This window comes from Coenobita brevimanus, chromosome 94 (genome assembly GCF_032717465.1).
Source record: "Coenobita brevimanus isolate Jiangsu-jjx chromosome 94, ASM3271746v2, whole genome shotgun sequence".
In the NCBI taxonomy this organism is placed as follows: Eukaryota; Metazoa; Arthropoda; class Malacostraca; order Decapoda; family Coenobitidae; genus Coenobita; species Coenobita brevimanus.
This window is the reverse complement of record NC_137047.1, coordinates 19,669,955-19,694,066: the sequence shown is the minus strand read 5'-3', so window position 1 is coordinate 19,694,066 and position 24,112 is coordinate 19,669,955. Positions and strand designations below refer to the sequence as shown.

The 24,112-nt window shown below is 42.1% G+C and overlaps 1 protein-coding gene across 2 annotated transcripts in view; it reads right to left on the bottom strand.

The window, feature by feature from the left end:
* The window catches only part of Slik (Sterile20-like kinase), a 452,675-nt gene that overhangs the window by 79,443 nt on the left and 349,120 nt on the right, over window positions 1–24,112 (bottom strand). For both annotated transcript variants that reach the window (XM_080282573.1, XM_080282574.1), the window contains exons 20-22: window positions 20,609–20,803; window positions 15,588–15,671; window positions 2,422–2,556 (exon numbers count right to left, since the gene is read on the bottom strand). In XM_080282573.1, coding sequence (XP_080138699.1) covers window positions 2,422–2,556; window positions 15,588–15,671; window positions 20,609–20,803 — 414 coding nt within the window. The remainder of the gene's footprint in view (window positions 1–2,421; window positions 2,557–15,587; window positions 15,672–20,608; window positions 20,804–24,112) is intronic.

The window sequence follows — 24,112 nt, the reverse complement described above, 5'->3', positions numbered from 1 at the left end:
TCATTGGCTTTCTCGAAATCCATGAAGGCCGCATACAACGTCTTTCCCCTCTCTTGAAACTTTTCCATTAAAGGTCTAAGAATGAATATCTGATCTACACAACCTCTTTCCTTCCTAAAGCCCTGCTGTTCTTCTCCAACTAATTCCTCTGTTATTTCCCTAACTCTGTCAATAAGTATCATACCATACACTTTTCCTATTATACTAAGAAGACAAATGCTCCTATGATTGCCACACACTTCTTTTTCCCCTTTTCCTTTGTACAAGGAAATAATTATATTTGACTTCCAATCCTCCAGAACTCTACCTTCCTCCCAGGCCAATCTGCACATCTTCCACATCCATTCTATTACTATCCCTCCCCCATGCTTCAGCATTTCACCACACACTCCATCAATTCCTGGGGCTTTCCCCAATTTGGCTTTCTTCATTGCTTCCATAACTTCTATCCTACTGATTTCTTCCTGTCTTCTCACCTCCCTCCTTCTCCCAGCCATTCCCCAGCCACCAATACTCACATTACTTCAATTCTCTATGTTCAACAATTCTTTAAAGTGTTCTCTCCATCTGCTCACTTTTTCTCCCTTCTCCACTAGTAATCTACCATTTTTATCTTCCACTCCCCTACTAACTTCACTTCCACCCTGTCTTACTCTCTTCACCTCTTTCCAGAACATTTTCTTACAGTCCCTCCACTAATGAAGCTCAAATTCCTCCCAAATTCCTCATCCACTCTTCTTACTCTCCTACTAATCTTTTCACCTCTCTCTTCCTTTCTACATATAACTCTCTCTTCCGCCTCTCAACTTCTTCCACGCCCCTATTTCTCATCTATTCATTGTATACTTTTTTTTTGTTTTGTGCCACAGCCTGTCTCATCTCTTCATTCCACCATGCTGTTTCTTGCACCCTCTTCTGTCTTCTCTTCACCCCACATACCACATCACATGCTGCACATATTTCTTCTATGAATATCTTCCACATACCTTCCACATCCCCCATCTGCTCCAACTCATATTTACACATTTGTTCCTCCACTTCTCTCTTATATTCTGCCTTTTTCTCATCCTCTTGTAACGTTTCCACTCTCATTGCAAGTACTCCTTTCTCCAGTCCTTCCCTTCTTCTATTTCTCCATCTTACTTGGATCTTGATTCTGGCCACCACCAAGTAGTGGTCTGAAAGTCCACTCCCCCAACCTCTATAAGCTCTTGCATCCATTACACATTTTTGCATCCTTTCATCCACACACACATAATCAATCACTGCCTTCCTTTCATTCAGTTCACCACCCATCCTTCTCATCACTCGCCATGTATACCTGTGGATCATTTTGTGCCTGAAGAGAGTATTGGCTATCACCAACCCCCTCCTGGCACAAATGTCCACTAACGCACTGCCATTCTCATCTATCCCAGCAGGCACACCCCACTCACCAACGATAGCATCCACCTTCACATTCCCTACTTTACCATTCACATCACCAATCAAAACCACTCTCTCATTCCTTCCAAACTTTTCCATGCACACTTCCACATTTGTCCAGAACTCTTCTCTCACTCTGCTTGCACGATCTTGCGCTGGTGTATACACGCACACAATCGGCAACAATTGTGTTCCAACTTTCAATCTTACCCACACAATCCTTGGGCCAACTGATCCATACTTTCTTATGTTCTTCTTCCATCTTTTACTCACAACAATACACACTCCTTCTTTTGCCCTCTCATTCTCACCTGCTCCTGCACATATATCCCATCCATACTCCCATTCGCTCACACTGTCTCCTCTCCATTTAGTTTCAGTTACTCCACATACATCCGCTTTTGCCCCCTCAAGTACCTGGACAATCATTCACTCTTTCACCTCATCATTCACACCCCTTACATTCCACGTCGCGATCCGTACCATGTCCTTTGTCTGGTCCTTGGTCAGCATCTTTTGGTTAGTCCTTGTCCGAGGCTTCTTATTCATCTTTTTAGTTAGCTGTTTCATGATGTTTACAAAAACAGGAACTAAATTCATGCACTCAGACACTGCCACTTTGTTACTGACATGTCATCCTTAGTTGACCTGACTAACCAATTCATCTATTGTACTATTTTAGAGGCTGCAAAATTTCCACTTTCATTTTTTATTGTTTATTTTTTTTTTTTTAACTTCTTTTCTGCCTCAAGCATTATGTGTATGGTATTCCTAACTGAGTAAGGGACTGCCTGGGTACAGGTCTGCCTTGCTGTGGAAATTGAAGAAATGAATACTGGGCCCACACTAATAGAGGGTTTACTGCAATCATTGCATTTACCCTCAACAAACATACAGTTAAAAAGTTGTGTGCATGAATATGCTTTTAGGCTAATCTTAACTTGGGGAGTGGGGAGAGTGAGGTAACAATGACTAATGTACATGATTAATTCCTACCTTCCTAAGCTTGTTTTTCTCATCATCATGCGAGTCTGGGAGGTGGGAGGTGCTGATCCTCATGCTTTCACGGAACATAAGTTCACGGGCCTTCATCTCCTGACGGATCCTCTTGGGCAGCTGTCTCTTTTCAACCTGATGATAATAATAATATTAATAATAATAATAATAGTAATATTAGTGTAGTAGTAATAGTAGTAATAATAACAATAACAATAATAACAATAATAATAATAATAATAAATTACGGCAGACTCATTATTCTCTCACTTGACACTATACTGTTGCCCCCCCCCCTCTCTCTCACTTGAAAAGTTAAAAATAAATACTGAAATATAAAAATTGCAAAAGGACTGGTGCTCCCTATGCATAAAAGTGTTGTTATGACTTCAAAGAAGGCACATATGCCAACATCCACCACGACAGCATCTTCCTCATTTGTAAGCATAGGGAAAAGCTTACGAAAGAGGAACGAGAATGATAATGAAGATACTAAGCCCAGACAAAGAAATCAGAAGCCTAAGAAAGGAAGCTGCCAAAAGTCATAAGGAAATAAAGGATGAAATCAGGAGTCTGAAGATTGTAAACTGGGCCATGAAAAAGGTCAGATCCCCATCCAACAACACAGCCCGAGGTAAGGTAGCAATTTCTCTGCAAGATACCAGTATCTATGAAAAAGTGATAATGGTTCCAGTCTAAGACGATAATGTCTTTGAAAGCTGAAAAACAGTAGGCAGATGGGGAATCACTCAGCACAAGAAACCTAAAAGTGGACTGATTATCTCATATTACACTCAGTACTCTTGCACTACCAGAGAATGAATATACTCCTTCCTATGCACCAGTAGAGATGGAAGAGAACATGAATGATAGCATAAAATGAAAAACGGGCAGAAACCCTCAGAAGCAAGAGGCACTAAAGGATAACATAGATTACATGAGCAGATTCTGCTTAGTGGATACCAAGGAGGCTAAGCTGTACTGATACGATTCAACAAACCAATATACAATATCACCAATTTTTGCCTTTTTTCCACAACTAAACAGAACCAATATTGATTATTACTGTCGACATCAGAATTTTGGAATGGGAGAAACATTAATATGCCTTTTATTCAAGATTCTGTTCACTGCTTAGCCTAATTCTGTGTGAAAGAGTGTTGTTACCTTAACACTGCAGACTACTAAAGAACAATCTTACTGAAAACTGTTACAAGGTATGGGTTCAGAATAATAAGTGGGTGAGTAGGAGAGGAGGGGAGAAAAAAAAATAGATGCGGCCAAAAGCAGTGGATTATGTGATATATTTATCATCATTACTCTGAACCTTTAATCATTTTCAGAATGACTCTCCAAACAGTGTACAGCAGCTAGTAACAAGGCAAACAAAACACTTGGCTTCATCTCAAGAAACTTTGATCATAAAATGGCCAATGTAATCTCTAAGCTTTATAAGTCATTAGTTAGACTACATCTAGAATACTATGTACAGCAATGGTCCCTGAAACTTATTATGGACAAAGACAGACTCGAGAGAGTGCAAAACTTGGCCATGAAAATGATCCCATCGCTGAGAAAGGTACCCCATGAAGATAGACTAAAGAAAATTAATATGTGTCTCTACACAAGCAAAGAAACAGCAGAGTATATTACATGTACAGTACATCCCCCTAGAATGTGCCTATTTGGGAGGCAGAGGACGTCGCGTACTAGGAATTCGCATACTGTGAATACATAAACTTATGGGAAAATTTACATATGGGCGGCACCCCCCTTCATGAGCAACCCTTGAGATGCCTTTCAGACCTAAGTATTGTACTATACAGGGAAACTATCTAAGACATATTACCTAAGATAAAGTAAACCGACAGGATTATGGCTTTACTAGGTAAATAAAAAAGGATATGGCTTAACCAAACCAAATAGAATATGGTTGCTCACCTTTACCTGTTATCGCTTCTGGGGGGGGGGGGGCAATGTTGCGTACTCAGAGTAACCCCGGATTTGGGCCACTCTTTGCTGTCCATCTCACTTACAAGGAGCTCTATTTGCGTACTTAAAAAAAAAAAAAAAAAAAAAAAAAAAAAAAAAAGGGTCCTCGCGTACAAGGGGGATCGCGTACTCAGCACTTACATACTGTGGGGATGTACTATACAGTACTGCACCAACTTTCGCTACAGCAGGATTCGCGGAATCCACTTTCGCGGCATGCACCAAATATTCCCTAACTTCCACTTTCGCTTGAAAAAAATCGATTTTCGCGCACAAATTTTGGGTTTGGGACAATATTTTGAACTTTGAATTTCCTGCACCGCCCGCCCGCAACCCACCGCCATCTCGAATGACGTCATGTCAACACTCTGTCCACCCATTCCCGCCATTGCGTACGAGCGTGCTAGCTCCATTGTGTTGGATTCTCACGGTTCAATGGCCTCTACTGTACAAAGGGAAATTCAGCACAGAGTGGAAGTGTTGCATCAAGTTGCATCTGAGGAGGCAGAGAGAGAGAGTGGTAGCGAGGCAGCAAGAGGTGGCGCCAATACGTCTGGCGTGGCTAAATAAGCCCGCCACGCGCCTCGGATACTTACCCCCAACATCCATCAAACACCTCAACCTGGTCTCTGTGGTATGTTTCTCCTCATATAATGTGTACTGTACAGTTTTTATTGTTTGTATCTCACAATGCAATGTACAATAGTGATTTGATGTACTGTATTGCAAGTGAAAATGAAAATCTGATGTTACTTTAGGATAACCGGGAACCAATTAGCCTTTTTGCCATAAAGACAATGCCCCAACTTTCGCTAATTCCACTTTCGCGCATTATTTTTGGACCCAATTAGGCGCGAAAATTGGTGCCCCACTGTATATGACAATCTGTTTGAAATACAAAATGATACTGTGACTAGAAGTAACGGAAACAAACTAAAAAACCAGAGATGCAACACTAGTATAGGGTAGAGCTACTTTAATATTTATGTACAGTGGTGATTTTCATATAATGGAACAATGGATCAGCTTACCACCAACAGTAGTGTAAAAACTAATGATACTGTACATTTAAAATTATGAGACAAGTGGCCACAACTAAATGTGTCTCGTTTATTTCCAGGTTGAAGCGCATGCTGATGACTGTTAAGATATTTCCTTAACAAGAACATTTGGTGAATGTGTTTGCTTTTCTTTTATACATCTGTAAAACAGATCTTACACAGTGCACAGTCATTCCTCTTCTGCCTTTCCAATAAAATTTCCATGTTTGTTCTTTCTAACTGGCATGATGTTTTTTTTTCTATGTTTCCTGCTGGTTTTATTCGATGGTGTGGTGGGTGGGAGATATCTTCCTCTTTTCAATCCTTTTCTTTTACATATAGGTTAGCTCTTACCAGTAGCAGCACACTTTCTAACAGATAACCTCATCATGGACCAACAGATCTCCTCTTATTTGTACTTCCTATATAAACTTCTTTGTTATGCTGTAAAACATCATCAAGATAACACCACTCTTTCACAGGGAATCAGGTTAAACAATGAATGAAGTACTCAATAAATGTTATTTTAATGTTTCTTCCACTCACATCCGACATTGACAGTACAAATCGGTATCGGTTCGGCTTCGGAAAAATGCAAATGTAATCACTCTAATATCCAGACGCCCAATATCCGAACATCCCCACTATCCGGACATAAGAATGTTTCATTCTGTACTTTTTTCCATACTATACTTACCTCATTTCACTCTTTACTGTCCTTTATTGGTGTGAATAGGGTGTTAGGAGCTAGGCATGTGCAGTAGGAAGGTGTTTTTCTGAGTTAGACTAGGTTAGGGTCCATAAGTATCAGTCCAGGAGCCAGTCACCAGAATGTTTATTATTGTATGAACCTACTTCTAAACCCTCATTTTATGTTTCTTTTGCATTTATTTCAGTCATTTATGTGCCTTATTGGTGTGATTTGGGTCTTAAATAGGTGCTATGCATGTCCAGAGGGAGTTGTATAGGTGTTTCTCTGAGTTAGGGTCCATAAGTACAAGTCCATAAGCTGGGGCCCAATATCCGGACAGAACCAATATCCGGACCTACCTATGGCTCTATTACGTCGGATATTGGAGTGATTACTGTACTGTATCAGCAATATATTGGTTTGACAAATCAGCTACAGGCAATGGTTTCCTACAGAGTACTGTATCTGCAAGATGGCCCCACAGAAGCAGTTACTTAACTGTGGTCGACAGGTTCGCTCAACCAAACAGACCACGGCTAACCCCTAAAGACCACAATTCTCCCACTCTGTCTGGCCCCTGAACTGCATTTCGGGTTCAATTTTTCAACTTTCACCAAGGTAAAGTTTAGTCAAATGGATTTCAAGAGCTTGATTTTACACACCAGAATGTATATTTCACTCTCATTTGTCTAATGGTTACTGCACTATTGACCATCAAAGAAAGTCAAAAATAAAAATTGTTACCCCACAAAAAAAAAAAAAAAAAAAAAAAAAAAAAAAAAGGTCCCACAGATATGAAGGCCTCACTCCCGTAACATAAGAGCTGCCAAGGGGAAAGGGAGGGAGGGAGGGAGGGAGGGAGGGAGGGAGGGAGAGAGAGAGAGAATCACAGTCAAAGTTTTTCGTTTGTTGCTCCTAGACTAATAAACCTATCAACACTCAGGTTTGTGTTATTTGACATTCTTTGCCTTTAGATTCCCCCCCCCCAAAACATGGGCAACGTAATGTTCTGACATACACTTAGGATGCGCATAATCGGCAGGTGCGATATGGTGGGGGATCTGTGGGGGGGGAGGTGTGGAGGGGTGTCGGGGTTGTGCAGTGATGGGGACTGAGTACTTGTGGGAGGTGGGGGGGTGGGGGTGGGGGGCAGAGTGAGGATGAGGGGATGATGGGTGGGGGTGGTAAGTGGGGGGTCAGGAGGGGGGTGGGGGAAAACGGTGGGGGTGGCAGTGGGGGGTTGGAGGGGTGGGTTTGTTTAGGGTGTGTGGGAGGTTAGGGGGGTATGGGAGTGGGGGGTGGCAGAGGGTAGGGGGTTGGGGTTGGTGGAGGTAGGGGGTGGGGGATAAGCAGTGGTGGGTGGTGGTGAGGGGATGGTGGGGGGGAGTGCAGGGTGGTGGGGAAGCGGTTAGAAGGATTGGGAATTGTGGGGGGTGGGGGGGTGGGGGATGGGGGGGGTGGGGGGGGGGGTGGGGGCAGGGTGGGGAGGGTAGAGGAGGTGAGAGGGAGGGGGTTAGGTGGAAGGGGGCTTTGGTGGATATTGGGGGGGAGGTGGGGGGAGGGGGTTTGGGGGTGGGGTGGTGGGGGTTGAGGGTGGGGGTGTGGTGGCAGGTGGTGTGTGGGTGTGGTGGCAGGGAGGTGGGGTGGGTGGGGTGGGTTTGGGAGGGTGGGGGGGCATGGCCAGATATGCAGACACCTGTCTTTTTGGCGCTAGTACCCTTGGACAGCATATGCAGACACCTCTCTTTTAGAGGTTAATGGTAAAATGATCACTTTTGGTCTGTAATAACACCACCTATGATGAAAAATCTGACCCCCCCCCTTCAGATTTTTTTAATTTTATTAACTTACATGACATTTTTTTTATGAATCTCACAACAAAATGTGCTCATATATCATGAATTCATGGTAATGTAAACCACTGAGTGTTCAAAATCATTGTGTCATAGAAATAACTGATCAGTGCAAGTGGTAGTGGATGACAGTGGTAATATTTATGAATAATGACTACCACTACCCCTGGGGATAGGGGGGTTTCAAGAATACTCCCCCAGTATCCCTGCTTGTCGTACGAGGCGACTAAAAGGGTTGGTGGTGGGTCAGTGCCCCAACCTGTAAAAAGAACTAACTAAACAAGCGAACAACGCACCTCGGACCAGGACGGACTGTACGCTGACGACCACGGAACGGACAAAGGACATTCTAAGGATGGGAGCATGGAATGTGAGAGGAGTGAATGATGAAGTGAAAGAGAGAGATTGCTCAGGTGCTTGAGGATGCAAGAGTGGATGTATGTGGATTGACTGAAACTAAATAGAAGGATGAAAGGGTGAGAGAATGGGAATATGGTTTAGGAATATGTGTGGGAGTTAATGAGAATGTGAGGGCAAGAGAGGGAGTATGTCTGATGATAAGCAAGAAGTGGAAGGAGAATATAGGAGAGTATGGAATAGTGGGTGCAAGAATTGCGTGGGTGAGGATGAAAGTAGGTATACCAGCTTGGGCAATTGTATGTGCGTATGCCGACAGAGGACAAAGTGGCAAGAGTGAAAGATGAGTTTTGGGCTAGTGTAGAAGCATGTATGGATAAGTTTGAGAGAAGAGAGCGAGTGTTTTTGACTGGAGACATGCATGGCAAAGTTGGGAATGTACGAGTGGATGGAGTGGGTGATCAAGAGATGGGAATGGTAGTGCTTTAGTGGACATCTGTGCTAGTAAGGAGCTGGCAATAGCCAACACATTCTTCCAGCATAAGATGATCCACAGGTATACATGGAGAGTCATGAGGAGGATGGATGGTGAACTTGTTGAACGAAAGGCAATGATAGATTATGTGTGTGTGGATGAGTGAATAAGAAGACAAGTGTTGGATGCAAGAGTGTGGAGGGTGGGGGAATGGAATCTCTGACCATCACTTAATGATGGCTAAGGTAAGGCTGCAAAACAAAATGAGTGAAGAGACGAAAGGGAAGACAGGAGGACACAGCTCCTCTGAAAAGACTGGAGAAGTTGCAAGAGAGTGAGAAAATGACAGAGTATAGGAGCATAGTGGAAGAAAGATTGGGAAGGTATGAGTTAGAGCACATGGAAGGGGTGGAAGAAGTATGCAAGATATTCACGGAAGAGATAGGTGCAGCGTGTGAGGTGGTTTGTGGAGTGAGGAGATGCAGGGGTGTGCAAGAGAGAGCACTGTGGAATGATGAGGTGAAACAAGCTGCAGAACAAAATAAGAAGGCATATAGTGAATGGCTAGTGAGTATAAGTAGGGGAGAAGATGACAGTGAGAAGAGTGATGTATATGTGAGCACCAGAAGGGAGGTGAAGAGATTGGTGACGGAGAATAAGAAGAGAGTGGATGAAGAGTTTGGGAGGAATCTGAGTGTGAAATGGAGGGAGAGTAAGAAATTATTTTGGAAGGAGGTAAAGAAAGTAAGACAGTGTGAAAGGGGAAACAGTAAGGGAGTGAATGATAGGAATAATTAATTGCTAGTGGAGAAGAGAGAGAAAATGAGATGGAAGGAGCACTTTGAGGATTTGTTGAATGCAGACAGTGACAGTAGTGCGAGTATAAGTGGTTGGGGAATGGCTGGGAGAAGAAGAGATGAAAGAAGGGAGGAAGAGATCAGCAGGGCAGAAGTAGCTGAAGCAGTGAAGAATATCACGATGAGAATGGCCCCAGGAATTGATGGAGTGTGTGGTGAAATGCTGAAGTAGGGGGATGAGATTGTTGTGGAGTGGATATGGAAGTTGTGTAGTTTGACTTGGGAAGAGGGAAGGGTTCCGGAGCACTGGAAATCAGGTATAATTGTTCCTTTATACAAAGGAAAAGGGGAGAGAGAAGTATGTGGTAACCATAGGAGTATTTGCCTTCTAAGTGTGGTTGGAAAAATATATGGTAGAATACTTACTGACAGGGTTAGGCATACAACAGAGGAGCTAGATGAAGATGAACAAGGGGGATTTAGGAAGGGAATAGGATGTGTAGATCAGATATTTGTTCTAAGATGTTTAGTGGAGAAGTATCTAGAGAAGGGAAAGCAGGTGTATGCTGCCTTCATGGACTTGAAGAAAGCATATGACAGAGTAGACTGGCAATGTATGTGGAAGGTATTAAGAATATGTGGAGTGGATGGGAAATTTTTGAATGCTGTGAGGGTATGTAAGAGGGAGCTAGGGCTACGTTGTGTGTGGATGGTGAGCTGAGTGAGTTCTTTGATCTAAATGCGGGACTGAAACAGGGATATGTGATGTCTCCATGGCTGTTTAATATATTCATGGATGGGGTTGTAAAAGACGTGCAAGGTAGGACAGTGGATGTTGAGGTGTCTCTAATGAATGAGGGTGAGGTGTGGAAGATTCCGGTGTTGCTGTTTGCTGATGCTACAGTAGAGTGAAGATGAATGGGAGTTGCAAGTTTTGGTGAATGAATTTGGGACAGTGTGTAAGAAGAGGAATCTGAAAGTTAATGTAAACAAGAGTAAAGTTATGGTGTTTGAAAGGAATGAAGTCACAGAATGCAGTGAGGTTGGATGGTGAGGATATGGAGAATGTGAGTGCATTCAAATGCTTGGGTAGTGTGATGAATAACAATGGAGGTTTTGGGGATGAAGTGCTTGAAAGGGTACAGCAGGGAAGGAAGGTTGTTGGTTCACTGAAAACAGTGATGAGAAACAGGGAGGTGAGTAAGGAAGTTAAGAAGTCACTGCACGACAGTATTGTGATCCCTACCCTGACACATGGAAGCGAGGCATGGACCTTGCTAGAGGGGGAACAAGTCAAGAGTGAGAGTAGAGGAAATAAGTTACCTGAAAGAAGCATGTGGAGTGACATGGAAGAACAGATTGACGAATGAAGAAGTGAAAGAACGTTGTGGGGTGGATGTGGATGCAAATGTGAGAATTAGGAGAAACACACTGAGGTGGTTTGGACATGTGGAGAGAACGGAGAATGAAAGACTGACTAAGACGGTGTATGTAGATGAAGTGGAGGCAGGGAGAGGGAAGGGAAGACCGAGGATGAGGTGGAAGGATGGAGTTGAGAGGCATATGAAGGAGGGGGGAGTGAGTTGGGGGGAGGGCAGTCAAATAGTGGGTGACAGAGCAACTTGGAGGCATTTTGTCTCTGGCCACCCTTTGCAGGATTAGGGCATCAGGCTATAGATAGAGAGATAGATTTATAGACTACCACTATGTTGTGATAATTGAGTGTTGCAACTGGAACTGGTAAGTACTCGTAATTTTCTAAGCTGACAATGGGTACATTATTTACAAGATACTGAGATTAAATGAAAAAAATCTTTAATATACTGTAATAAAAAAAAGTTAATGTTATCAATAACACTGTTCATGTCATCATTAACACGACAGTGGATGGTAAATGTGTTAAATGTAGCTAACTATGTAGTACAGTGTTACTAAACTACAGTATTACCTGGTGGTAAGGTTTTCTACCAAGTTAACATAAACATTAATAACTGATAGTAGGAACATAAGAAAATGGCTTGTTGTGATGTTTTATAAATAAGAAAGATAAGCATGAGATATTATGACACATTATTATTATACTAACACCTTTACCATAACGTTTAGGTTTCCATCCATCCATCATCCAATCCTATGTTGCCCCATAAGAAGCATAGGAGCTCAGGGCTAGACAAGTTGGTCCTGACATTTAAGCTGAGGGTGACCAGCCTCATACTAACCAAAAAATTATCTGTACATCTGCATAAGAACTTAGTGGGTGGGGAAAGTGGTGGGTCCTTAATACAGGTATTACTCATATTATAGTAGAAGGTCATCCTCACTGACCTCTTCCTCAGCCTCTGCAGGTGCATGACAGTCACCAAGAGTTAATTGTTCCCGTATGATTGCATGAAAATACTCAGCATTTTCGGCTGGTGCTATGTAGGGCAGGAGATCCTTCACATCTCTGAGTTTTTCACTGGTCAATGCTATAAGTCCCAGGTACTTAGAAGGTATGCTGACAGAGCTTAGGTTGAATTTTGAGTGACTGTAGCCACCCGTACCTGGCATCAGATGAACCCTATATGCTTGCTGGCCATGTTGGTAATCCTCATGCATGGAGTACCCCTCGTGTATGATACACCAAAGCTGAGGATGCAGGCATCTGAAAACTTCATGGTCTTGCAGCTTCTTTTGGTGATATACTGCTGCAGAACACCCACATAGAGGAAGTCTTATCTGGTCATCTCCACTACATGGAAGCTGTCATGAGTGGCAATCTTTAACACTGAGACAGTCATTTCTGGTGGGAATGTTGGCTGACCTCCAGAAAGTCAGTTCTGCTACACCAAAATGACGGTCACATGGCATATATGAATGTCCTCGGACAAGGAAAAAAATGCTTGATATGAAAGAAGGCCTTAGAATAAAGTTGCTTCATACAAAATAGCACTAAACCAATGTTTTTATTATGTCCAGCACAGTTATCTGACACCAACATTAGCTCTACTTCACTGTCTGCATCATGATTGTCTTGAATGTACCTCAAAAGAGAGCTTGCTATGTCAATGCAACCATGTTTTCCTGTTACTTCATCTCCTATGTACATGGTGGACCATTTGGTTTTCAGACAAGTACACAGAAGTTATAGGTCCACAGTTTTCTTTTATCATATGAAACACTAGTTGAGTGTTTGGGGGTAGGGAGGGTCTGTTGCAGGTCAAAGTGCACAGCAAATACGTCTGGTCTGTTGTAAGGGTCAGTTTCAAACTTAGTTAAAAATTCCTACCCAGCCTTGGCCAGAGGCTGGTGTTTATTTAATGCAGTCTCCACCTGACGAATGTTTTCATCCTGTCCTGATTGTTTTTTCATGGCATCTAACTGCCCCTTAAACAAGTCAAACACGTTGCAGGTATCTGTTTTCAGAGGTGCAAATCCAATATTAAATTCGGTATTAAAAATTTCTCTGTAGTAACTCAGCAACACTTTTTCACTATGTGGGTATTTATCATTCATGGACCCTAGGTAAAGTCAGTAAAGTTTCACAACACTAAGGTCAGATTCTAAGTATTTTCTATGAGGGGACTTTGCTCTAGTGTAATGTTACTGTAGGCAGAGACTGAATGAGCTCCTGCACTTTATTAATAGCTTCTGCTGGCTTTTGTCGAGTAGGGTTGTGTTTATCTCACTTGCCTGGCTCTGAGGTACCTGTGTGAGTGTTTCTCAATGACTTTGTACCCGCCTTGCACCAACACCAAAAATCAAAAGAAAACCCTTCTTACACACACTGATTTTCTCGTTCTCATACACTACATGGTACAAGACTATGTGGGATCTCATAGGGACCTCCTCACCCAATAGCCGACTCCTATATATCACCAGTATTGACTCTACCAGACAATGGAGATATGCACTGAGCTTATCATAGTATCCCAAATCCCACAAATTCTTGAATATTTCTTGGATGGCAGGCATTGTCAGTCTGTTAAAACAACCATCATTTACATGGAGGACCTACAGATCTAGCAGGAACCAGAGCACCAGTGTGTCAGCTCACATATTCCTTCCTGGCATTACATTTTACCTTTGCTATGTTCTTCTTCCAAGCACTCTTTTCTCACTCATTTTCTCCCACGGGAGGTACGTGGCTGCTCCAAATCACTGTCAGGGGTTGCACTGGATGCTGAGCTATCACTAACATCAGCTATTATTAGTAATATGCTCTGCTTTGAAGAAAATAATTCGAAATTACTCTGTCACACCCTCACCAAATAAAATTTGGCGGGACTGGAGACGGAAGCATGTAAACACTAAGCAGTGTCTAGCAGCATGTGGTACAGCAATCCTAATTGGTGTTTATTCCTGGAGACACACTGTCACTTGCTACCCACCTTTGCACCACCTCTGCACGGTATACTGGGTGCATTCTAATTGGCCAGTCGTTCACACTGAGTCATGCGGAGGGTGTGTTCACCATCTTCCACCATTATTTGTTGAGAGGGAAATTTAAAGGGACAGAGAGACTTACAGCTGTTTGGAAATAATGCTGGCTTGCACTTCCTTCCCCAAATAAGTAAGACAGAAAGTCTATCTTGATGTTATTGGATTTTTGACCACTTTCCTTATCAGCATTTGCTCAGATCTACTTGTGGGAAGATAGTGCTACACCTGAAGCGGCCACCAGTACCCATAAATCCACAAATCCCAGGAATGGTACATACAACGTTATGGAACAGAGGCCCTCATATGAAGTGTTTGACTTTACACACCAGAAAATGTACATTTCATTTCCATACATCCAATGGTTACCGCACTGTCAACCATCAAAAATAAATAAAGCCATCCCTCACTATGAGTGAGAATGAGATGTCACTGTGAAATAAGGGGGAACAGAGAGTTGGATGAACAGAGAGTTCGAGGGAGTATGGGGAACATCAGGAAGGGGGGAAAGGGTGGTTATATGCCTGCCACACACAACCAATACAGTCTACAGGGGGTATGGGTGATGATTTGGGTGGGAGGAGATATTGAGGACAGGGCCCAATGGAGCAGAGGGAGGTGGAGAAATAGAGGAGAGGAGAGGACCCTCCCCCACTGTGTCTAGGGGCATCAATCAAGCCAGACACCACCAGATATTGTACTTTCCACTAGCTCAGCTCCATATACGTCATCAAAGAGGTGGGGATACCTCAAGCCAGTTTTTGGTAGCTTGTGTACAATAGATAATGATAGGACTCTACGTAACAAGGCCTGAACACATCGATAGATGATCATAGGACTTTAGGGGTTAAGAAACAATAACATTTAAAACATGCTCTGAGGTACTGCAGTTTTGACCATAGCGACAGAGTTTCAGTATAAATTAACTGCAATGCCTCTGATCCCACTGGATAACATAACTCAGTTTTATATACATAACGTGTACATACAACAAATAAACAAACATGGTAGGTGGGGGTGCTCACCATCCACTCACTTGATGTGGAACAGCTTTGGGTGTCTCCCCTTTCCTCTCTTCAGTCCTTCCTTCCTTACCTGTATTTCTTTCCTTCATTCTTTCCTCTTCCTTCTGCCTATGGGTGACTTTACACTCCTTCTGTCTTTCCTTTATTCTTTCCTCTTCCTTCTGCAAAGGGGTGATTCTACACTGAGTGACAAGCCAATTGGCTTCCTGTAAATACAGGAAACCATTTGCGACACTGGGTGGTAACCATATAACCAAATTATGGTGCCTGGTGTAAAGGGTAATTAAGATGCTCCAATTGGATTAAGCCTGTGTCAGATTTATATCCATGAAGTGGCTGCAGTTTATTGCTCGCATAATGCCACTCAGGGATGAGTGAGGCTGGTCACTCTCATCTTAAATGTCAGGACCAACTTGCCTAGCTCTGGGCTCCTATGCTCCTCATGGGGTAATGTAGGACTGGATGATGGATGGATGGATTTATAGCTAAGTCACAGAAAAAAAAAAAAAAGGCATACCTGTTGCCTCTTAATAAGTTCTTCCTCTTTCTGCTGGTTGACTCGTTTCACCTGTTCCAGCTCCTTCTCATGACGCAGTAGCATCTGCAAGAAAGAATATGGCAAAATAATGATGACATTCAAATTAAAATTATTAACAGCCGATACAACACACAAACCAACTGAGTAATCTTGTGTCTGCCCAAATTACAGTAAGAACCCTTTCTTCTGACCAACAAATATTCCAGAATTCATTACCACCATACTGACCAATCTCTCTCTCTATTTACAGTGATGCCTTTGTTACTGTGCATAAATGGTACTGACCCTAATGTGTGATAATGAAAATGTCAAATAACGAAAGCACAGAAACCATGGGATTTATCCTAGTTGGTAAGGGGCACCCAACTTGCAAACCCAAATTTTCCCTTTTAGATTAATTTAGACCCAGTAAAAACACACAGTACAATACATACTCTTATGGTAAGTATCTGAAACATACATAGGCCTGGTTAGGTCAATAGAAAATTATGAAATGGGCACAATAGGGAAGAAACACATACCATGTAGACAAGATGCACGTGATGTCACCAAACAAGAACAAACCGCACTGGCTGTGGTAATTCACACTAAAAACAATGGAGATTGAGTGCTGAGTATCTGTTTGTAACAGTAAATCCAAAGCAATGTTGCAGTTGGTAGATTTTCATCAGAATGTAAGAGCAGACAAAACACAGCAGTTTCTGATACAAAAACGAAGAGGAATTGGTTTAGATGCAAAAGGTAGACCTACCGGTAGCACGTTATGACAACTTAGACTCACGGATTGGGTGAACCATGCAACCTGAAACTTGTCCTAGGAATGGTCTGAGACTAATTAATTTCTGTCTATGTATGTGTAAATTATTAACAACTCATTTTATTAACAATCCGTCAAGTTCTCATCGGTCAATGAGAATATGCCATCTAAAACAACCTTAAACACAGCCAATGTGGAATTCTTCAGTAACCATTTGCTGTAGACTGGATATACATAGTAGCATTGTCTATTACATGACTATGCTGGGCGATGACACCGATATGAATTCATTTATTTTCCAGCAATTAGCTTTCACAGCTGTATTTTGAGATGCCTTAAAAATTGATTGATCCATTATGTGTACAACATTAGGAACTTCTTGGAAAAAAGAGTGTGATTCTAACCAGAAATACTGGTCTTGGGATCTCTCTTGCATTGCACACCCTATTTCGTCATGTTTTTTTCCAGTGTATTATTAGCCTCTACCTATTACATGGGTGGAGACTACTGGTTTTGCTGGTATTATTATCATTCCGGTTTCAGAGTCTCATGATGATTCCAAGAGAACTAGAGACTGTGCAAGGACTCTGAAGGGCCCAGGTTATGTGTTCTGATATGAGCCACTGCTGACTGTGGGGGGGGGGGGGGGAATCCAAATCCTTTATGCACACCACAGTGGCAGGGCATGTCAGAAAGTGTCACATCAGTATTATGCTGTGAACGAGATAATTTGATCATGTCTAGTGGGGATTTCAATGGGACATGGACAAGGAATCTGAATTTCTCAGGTTATGTGTCCTGGTATGAGTCACTGCTGATGGGAAAAAAAATCTAAATCTCCCATATCGCATCAAGCTCACTCTAAGAAACAGAAGATAGAGACTTTTACTGTCCACAGGACACTTACAGAATTTTAGTTACATAATATTACTGACAAGGCATTGCAAATATACTTCGATAATTTTGTCATTTGTTATAAAACTCTGAAAACTAGGCGTTAATTTTTGCTTTAGGTGTACTGTACTGTCACTGTGTGTGTGCCAGATGAAGCCATGTCCAGTTGGGTACCAGGCTTTTATGTGGAAGGGTTTAGTGACATTAGTGCATTGAATCAATAGACACCTGAGATGGGCTTGAGCAAGGGGTTCTGAGGCTTGGGGGTGGAGAGTTAGTTATCTCCACCACCTGGGATTAATTCCTCAAGTAGGCCCTAATCTTTAAATCCCTCAAAACCATCAGAAACCACAGATTTTGCACCATTATTGTCAGCAGAAACCAGCTGAGGTGCATGATAATGAAGTCCCCCCCCCCCACCTCCCAATGTGCAATTATTGCAGGAATGCAGATTTTCACCTAGGAGTGATAATGGAAATCACCATAACAACTGTGTGATAACCAAGGGACCTTTAGGAAGGGGAGAGATGGAATGAGGCACAAGGGTTTGAGAGTAAATACGGATAAACCAAAAGTAATGATATCTAGGGCTGCCGGCGGTATTGTCAAAGCAGAGGAAAAGTGGTCAAGTGTGGTTTGCCAAAAAAGTGTGGTAAGTAACTCCATCCTGGGCAGTATTTGTGATAAGTGGGTGCATAGGGGATGTAGGGGCATGAGAGGCAGACTACGAGATGATGCTGATTTCATGTGTGCATGTGCTGGGGAGAGCATGTGGAAATTGTCAGGCATGAAACGGTTGATCTTGATGGTGAGTCTCATGAGTGTGTGGAAGAGTTCTGTTATCTGGAGGACATGTTATGAGCTTGTAGTGGGACTGGACCTAGCTCTGTGGCTTGGGTAACGAGTGGTTGGAGGAAGTTCAGGGAGCTGTTGCCTCTCCTGACATTGAGAGGGCTCTCCCTCCGTGCTAAAAGATCTTTCTATGCGGCATGTGTTAGGAGTGTAATGCTGTATGGTAGTGAGACCTGGGCAGTGATGGAAGAAGATATTTGTAGGCTCAAACATAGAGAAATGATGCAGATGGGTCTGTAATGTGTCCTTGAATATAACACCTAGGAGGAGGGGGGGAGGTTTAAAAGATATGAAATGAGAGAAAGGATGGGACTGGAGTGTATTAGTGGTGATGAGGAGTGGTAGACTGAGGCGTTTTGGGCATGTGGAGAGGATGGAGGAAGGCAATTGGGTGCAGAAAGTGAAATGTGTGAACATCAAGGGTGGGGCTGCAACAGGCAGGCAAAAAATGACCTGGGACAAGGTCATAGAGTGTAACCGAAGGGATAAGGGACTAAATAGGGAGGTACCCAGAGTGAGAAGTGTTACAACACAGTGCTACAACAACAACAGTTTACTGGACTCTCCCAATCTGATATCAACTGGCCTTGATTTGCTTGATATTCAACTGGCCATAAGCTCTAAACATCATGGTAGGTGGTGATGACCATCATCCACTCACTTGATTTAGTGTTGTCAACTTCTTCCTTCAGCTTTATCATGCTATTTCAGTACTGTATCTGCCCTCATCTCTTCCTACTTCTCCCTTTCCTTCTTGTCACATTTCATCACTAATTTCCAATTCAGATGGCTTTACACTGGGTGACAAGTCTAATAGTTTCTTGTAATCTAGGAAACCATTTACACTGCTGGATGGTAACCATATAACCTGATCACAAGGTGAAGTGGAGCCTACTAAGGTGCCCTTAATAACCAGGTGGAGAGACAAATGCAGCTTCCACCGAGGAACCAAACCTTCACACTCTTCCCTGTGCCTTGCTGTGGCACAGCAAGGGAACATTGGTTCTCTGTATGGGACGACCATTCAGGGGCAGCTGCTTACCTATGGTTGATGTGTCTGCTTGGCTGGACTGACTGGAGTTGATCAACAAAAACAATAATCCACTCTAAATGAGAATATTCTAGAAATGGCCTTCTAATCATTTATAAAACTGAGGTGGTGAACTGTGCAGCAGACTTACAAGAATGAAATAAGAAAACGATACCATGCATAGTAAAATGCTATCCATGAAAATTCTGAGTTGCTTTTATTTTTGACCACCTTTATGGGGAAATGATCTCAAACTATCGATGAACATCTTTCACTCCTATCTGCTCAGCCTGAATATCATTACAGTCAACCCTCATTACTCATGGGATTGCTACTCGCGGGTTCACATTCACAGATTTTCTGGGAAATTATTTTAAAAATGTACAGGAAGGTATTTCCTGTTTTTCTCATAGCATCAGCTGTTCCTAGTGGTTCATAAGTGAGTTTTTTGCATATTTTCTGTGAGAGATACTGTCCTATACAGTTAATTGTGCATTTACCTGTGTATAGGCATGTGCTAGTCAGCACAGGGCATCAACAGAACAAATCTCTCATCCTTCTCTCACGGTAGCAGTTGTTCCTAGAAGTTCATATTGATTTTCTGCATGTTTTCAATGAGAATTATTGTCCTATAAAGTTGTACTGTAAGTACTGTACAGTTACTATAAGCATGTGCTGTTCAGCACTGGGCAGCAGATGCAATCGGTATTTCACCACTCAAATCATCCGCCATTCTCTCAAGGTATTGCATAATGCTGTAGTACAGTTCTCCCACTCTACTCTCATAGTGAGGGCTTGCTTATGACTGGCTCCTCTGAAAAGTGTCTGCCTATGCATCATCTTTCTCCCTAGTCTACTGGTTAAACATGGAGGGGACCCAGGCATACTCTGTCAGATTCGTTCCCTCAGTTCCTCTCCAGGGTTGAGCATTTGTGTGTTAAGCATGTGTGTTTGGCTGCTGTGTTTACTGTAATGGTGCTACTGTCCACTGACCCTCTGAAAATATGGCTCCTAGGCTTGCTGCTTTTCACCCAGTGCTTCTCCAAAGCTCAACTAGAGCTCAACCTGCTGTGCAGTACAGAACATTCATCATTCATCATCTATCACGTACTGCACTGCAAACTCTCATCATCATCACAGGTGAGTACCCCATACAATACATTAATGTGTCATAAAATGCATTTACAGGTGTTATTGTGGGTTTGTTGGGAACAGTAAGAGATAAAACACAGAAATCAGCGACTTTTGTGATAGGTTTGGGATATTCGCAGAATCCAGTATTCGCGGGGTATTCTGGTACATAAGCTCCGCGAATGTGCTACTGCACAGCATTCTTGATATGGGACAACAGTGACCCCCCATATACTGTAGTCAGACATAATATATTCCTGACTGATGTATCTTAGCTGTTAGTATAACTACAATGAACATGACTCCATGAGGATGTGGGGTATGCTTTCTTTTTACCTGGTGCCGTTGGAGGAAAAAGATATCCTTGAGCTGCCTCTTGGAGAGTTGGTGTTTCTCATGGAGATGTCGTTCCTCCATCTCCCAAAGCGCTGATTCTCGAGATCGCAGAAGTTGATGCTTCTGCTGCAGAAACTGGCGCTCTAAGAGGGCAATCTTCTCACGATGGTCATTGCCCAATCGCTTAAGTGACACCTGCCCAAATGAGATGACTTAAGTATGTACTGTATCTATCTATCTATCTAATAGAGAGAGAGAGAGAGAGAGAGAGAGAGAGAGAGAGAGAGAGAGAGACACCATAGATAGATAGATATACAGACAGATAGATAGACAGATGGATAGACAGAGACAGATAGATAGATAGATAGACACAGATATATCGTTACCCTCATAAAGAAACGGCCTAAGTCATTTTTTCTACTTTTTGGGCAATCGAAAGAAAACTGTCTCATTTTCTTAATTTTCAATGACTTAGGCAAAAACATGAGGTGCATTTTAGACCACTCACCCTAGACCTGGCAAAGGCAGCTACACCAATAGGTGTGCCACGTGATGAAGAACTGATTTAGGCAAAAATCCAGAAATTGCCGTAAAATGACTTGGGGAGTTTCTTTATGTGTGTGTCTATATATATATATATATATATATATATATATATATATATATATACATATATACATATATATATATATATATATATATATATATATATATAGACATATATATAAATTATAGAGAGAGAGAGAGAGAGAGAGAGAGAGATAATATATATATATAGACATATATATAAATTATCTAAATTATATATATATATATATATATATATATATATATATATGGACATATATATAAATTATCAGAGATAGCCCGATTATCCGGGCTATATGGTGTTAAGGGGTGCCTGATTGGTCCGAAAGCACGATTAATCCGGCGGAAACGTAAGTACTGTACTGTTAGACTGATTTATTTACCGGTAAATGTACACTTAAGTACCAGAAAGACCTTTCCAGTTCAATGTATATTCCTCCAGCTTGTTTCAGTATTTTTCAGACTATATTCAGTTCGGTAAATCACGTTTTCTTACTGAAAGATTTCCTCCCTGTTAGTATAGTCACGTTCTAAAGCTGTACCTACGATTGTTTCCTGCACAATGGACGAAACTCATCGTACTCAAATGTGGACTTCGTTTCCCAACTTCCCAACTGAAGATTGGGTTAGGTTACATTATTAGGTGCAGTTAAGCTAGGTTAGGCCAGGTTTAAACACTTAGATTAGAACAGTGTCTTCTGCCATTATGTTAATGAATCAAAGAGTCGTCACACCAGAACAGATAAAAACAGAAATAATCAGAAAAATATAAGACTATCAGGATGAACTGATTTGGTAAGGTGCTTTTACTGCTTACAGCAAAGCGTATGTTTACCCCCCTCAAATATTCAATGTTCGTGAGTTCAGAAATTTGTGTGCTCCCGTGGCAGACCTTGAAACCATTTTTTCAAAGTTATAAAGTCAGTTTCTTCTTCTTACAGATGTGAAAAGACTCGTCTGGTACACCTGGTTTTTTCCCCTCCTCCCTAAACCCATCTTGTGATTTGTTATGATTCGTGAAAGAAAATTAGGGGGCATGTTATATTAGAATTTAAACATAAAGTTAGGGTGCATGTTACTTTAGCATTTAAACATATCGGCGAAAACATCTGGGATGAAAGGACCGCCGAGCTGTTTGGGATGGTAGAGTAGGGTCGTGTAAACATACCAGTGACCGTTTCCTTCCCATAATTGTTCGCAGATTTTATGGCTTTCCCAAGCTTAACGTTACTGACACCGGTACAGTAAAGCATTGTTCAAGGCTAGCAGCCATAAGGGGTTAATGGAATACATTATTGTTTGTATCAATGTAATGGATGCAAGAGTTTATAGAGGCTGGGGGAGTGGACTTTCTGACCACTACTAGGTGGTGGCCAGAATTAAAATTCAAGTAAGATGGAAGAATAGAAGAAGGGAAAGATGAGAGGAAGGAGTAGTTGCAAGGAGAGTGGAAAGGTTACAAGAGGATGAGAAAAAGGCAGAGTATAAGAGAGAAGTGGAGGAACGATTGGGCAATTATGAATTGGAGCAGATGGGAGACGTGGAAGGTGTGTGTAGGATATTTACAGAAGAAATATGTGCAGCATGTGATGTGGTGTGTGGAAGGAAGAGAAGACGGAGGGGGGGTGCAAGGAACAGCATGGTGGACTGAAGAGGTGAAACAGGCTGTGGCACAAAAGAAGAAAGCATACAATGAATGGATGAGAAATAGAGGCGTGGAAGAAGTTGAGAGGCGGAAGAGAGAGTTATATGTAGAAAGGAAGAGAGAGGTGAAAAGATTAGTAAGAGAGAGTAAGAAGAGAGTGGATGAGGAATTTGGAAGGAATTTGAGTGTAAAGTGGAGGGACTGTAAGAAAATGTTCTGGAAAGAGGTGAAAAGAGTAAGACAGGGTGGAAGTGAAGTTAGAAGGGGAGTGAAAGATAAAAATGGTAGATTACTAGTGGAGAAGGGAGAAAAAGTGAGCAGATGGAGAGAACACTTTAAGGGATTGTTGAACGTAGAGGATGGAAGTAATGCGAGTATAAGTGGCTGGGGAATGGCTGGGAGAATGAGGGAGGTGAGAAGACAGGAAGAAATCAGTAGGATAGAAGTTGTGGAAGCAATGAAGAAAGTTAAATCGGGCAAAGCCCCAGGAATTGATGGAGCGTGTGGTGAAATGCTGAAGCATGGGGGAGAGATAGTAGTAAAATGGATGTGGAAGATGTGCAGATTGGCCTGGGAGGAAGGTAGAGTCCCGGAGGATTGGAAGTCAGGTATAATTATTCCCTTGTACAAAGGAAAAGGGGAAAAAAAAGTGTGTGGTAATCATAGGGGCATTTGTCTTCTTAGTATAATAGGAAAAGTGTATGGTAGGATACTTATTGACAGAGTTAGAGAAAGAACAGAAAAATTAGTTAGAGAAGAACAGGGAGGCTTTAGGAAGGGAAGAGGTTGTGTAGATCAGATATTCATTCTTAGATCTTTAGTGGAAAAGTTTCTAGACAAGGGAAAGAAGTTGTATGCAGCTTTCATGGATTTGGAGAAAGCAAATGACAGGGTGGATAGACAAGGATTGTGGAAAGTGTTAAGAATATATGGAGAAGATGGGAAGTTGTTGAATGCAGTGAAGAGTATGTACGATGATGCGAAGGCTGCAGTGCGTGTGGATGGTGAACTAAGTGAATTTTTCTCTTTGAAAGTTGGTTTGAAACAGGGATGTGTCATGTCTCCAAGGTTGTTCAATCTGTACATGGATGGGGTAATAAAAGAGGTACAAGGTAGGGTAGTGGATGTTGGAGTGGCCCTGGTGAGAGAGGATAGTGTTTGGAAACTCCCTGTACTGTTGTTTGCAGATGATACTGTGTTGTTGAGTGAAGACGAAGGGGAGCTGCAAGGCTTGGTGGATGAGTTTGAGAGAGTGTGTAAGAAACGGAATC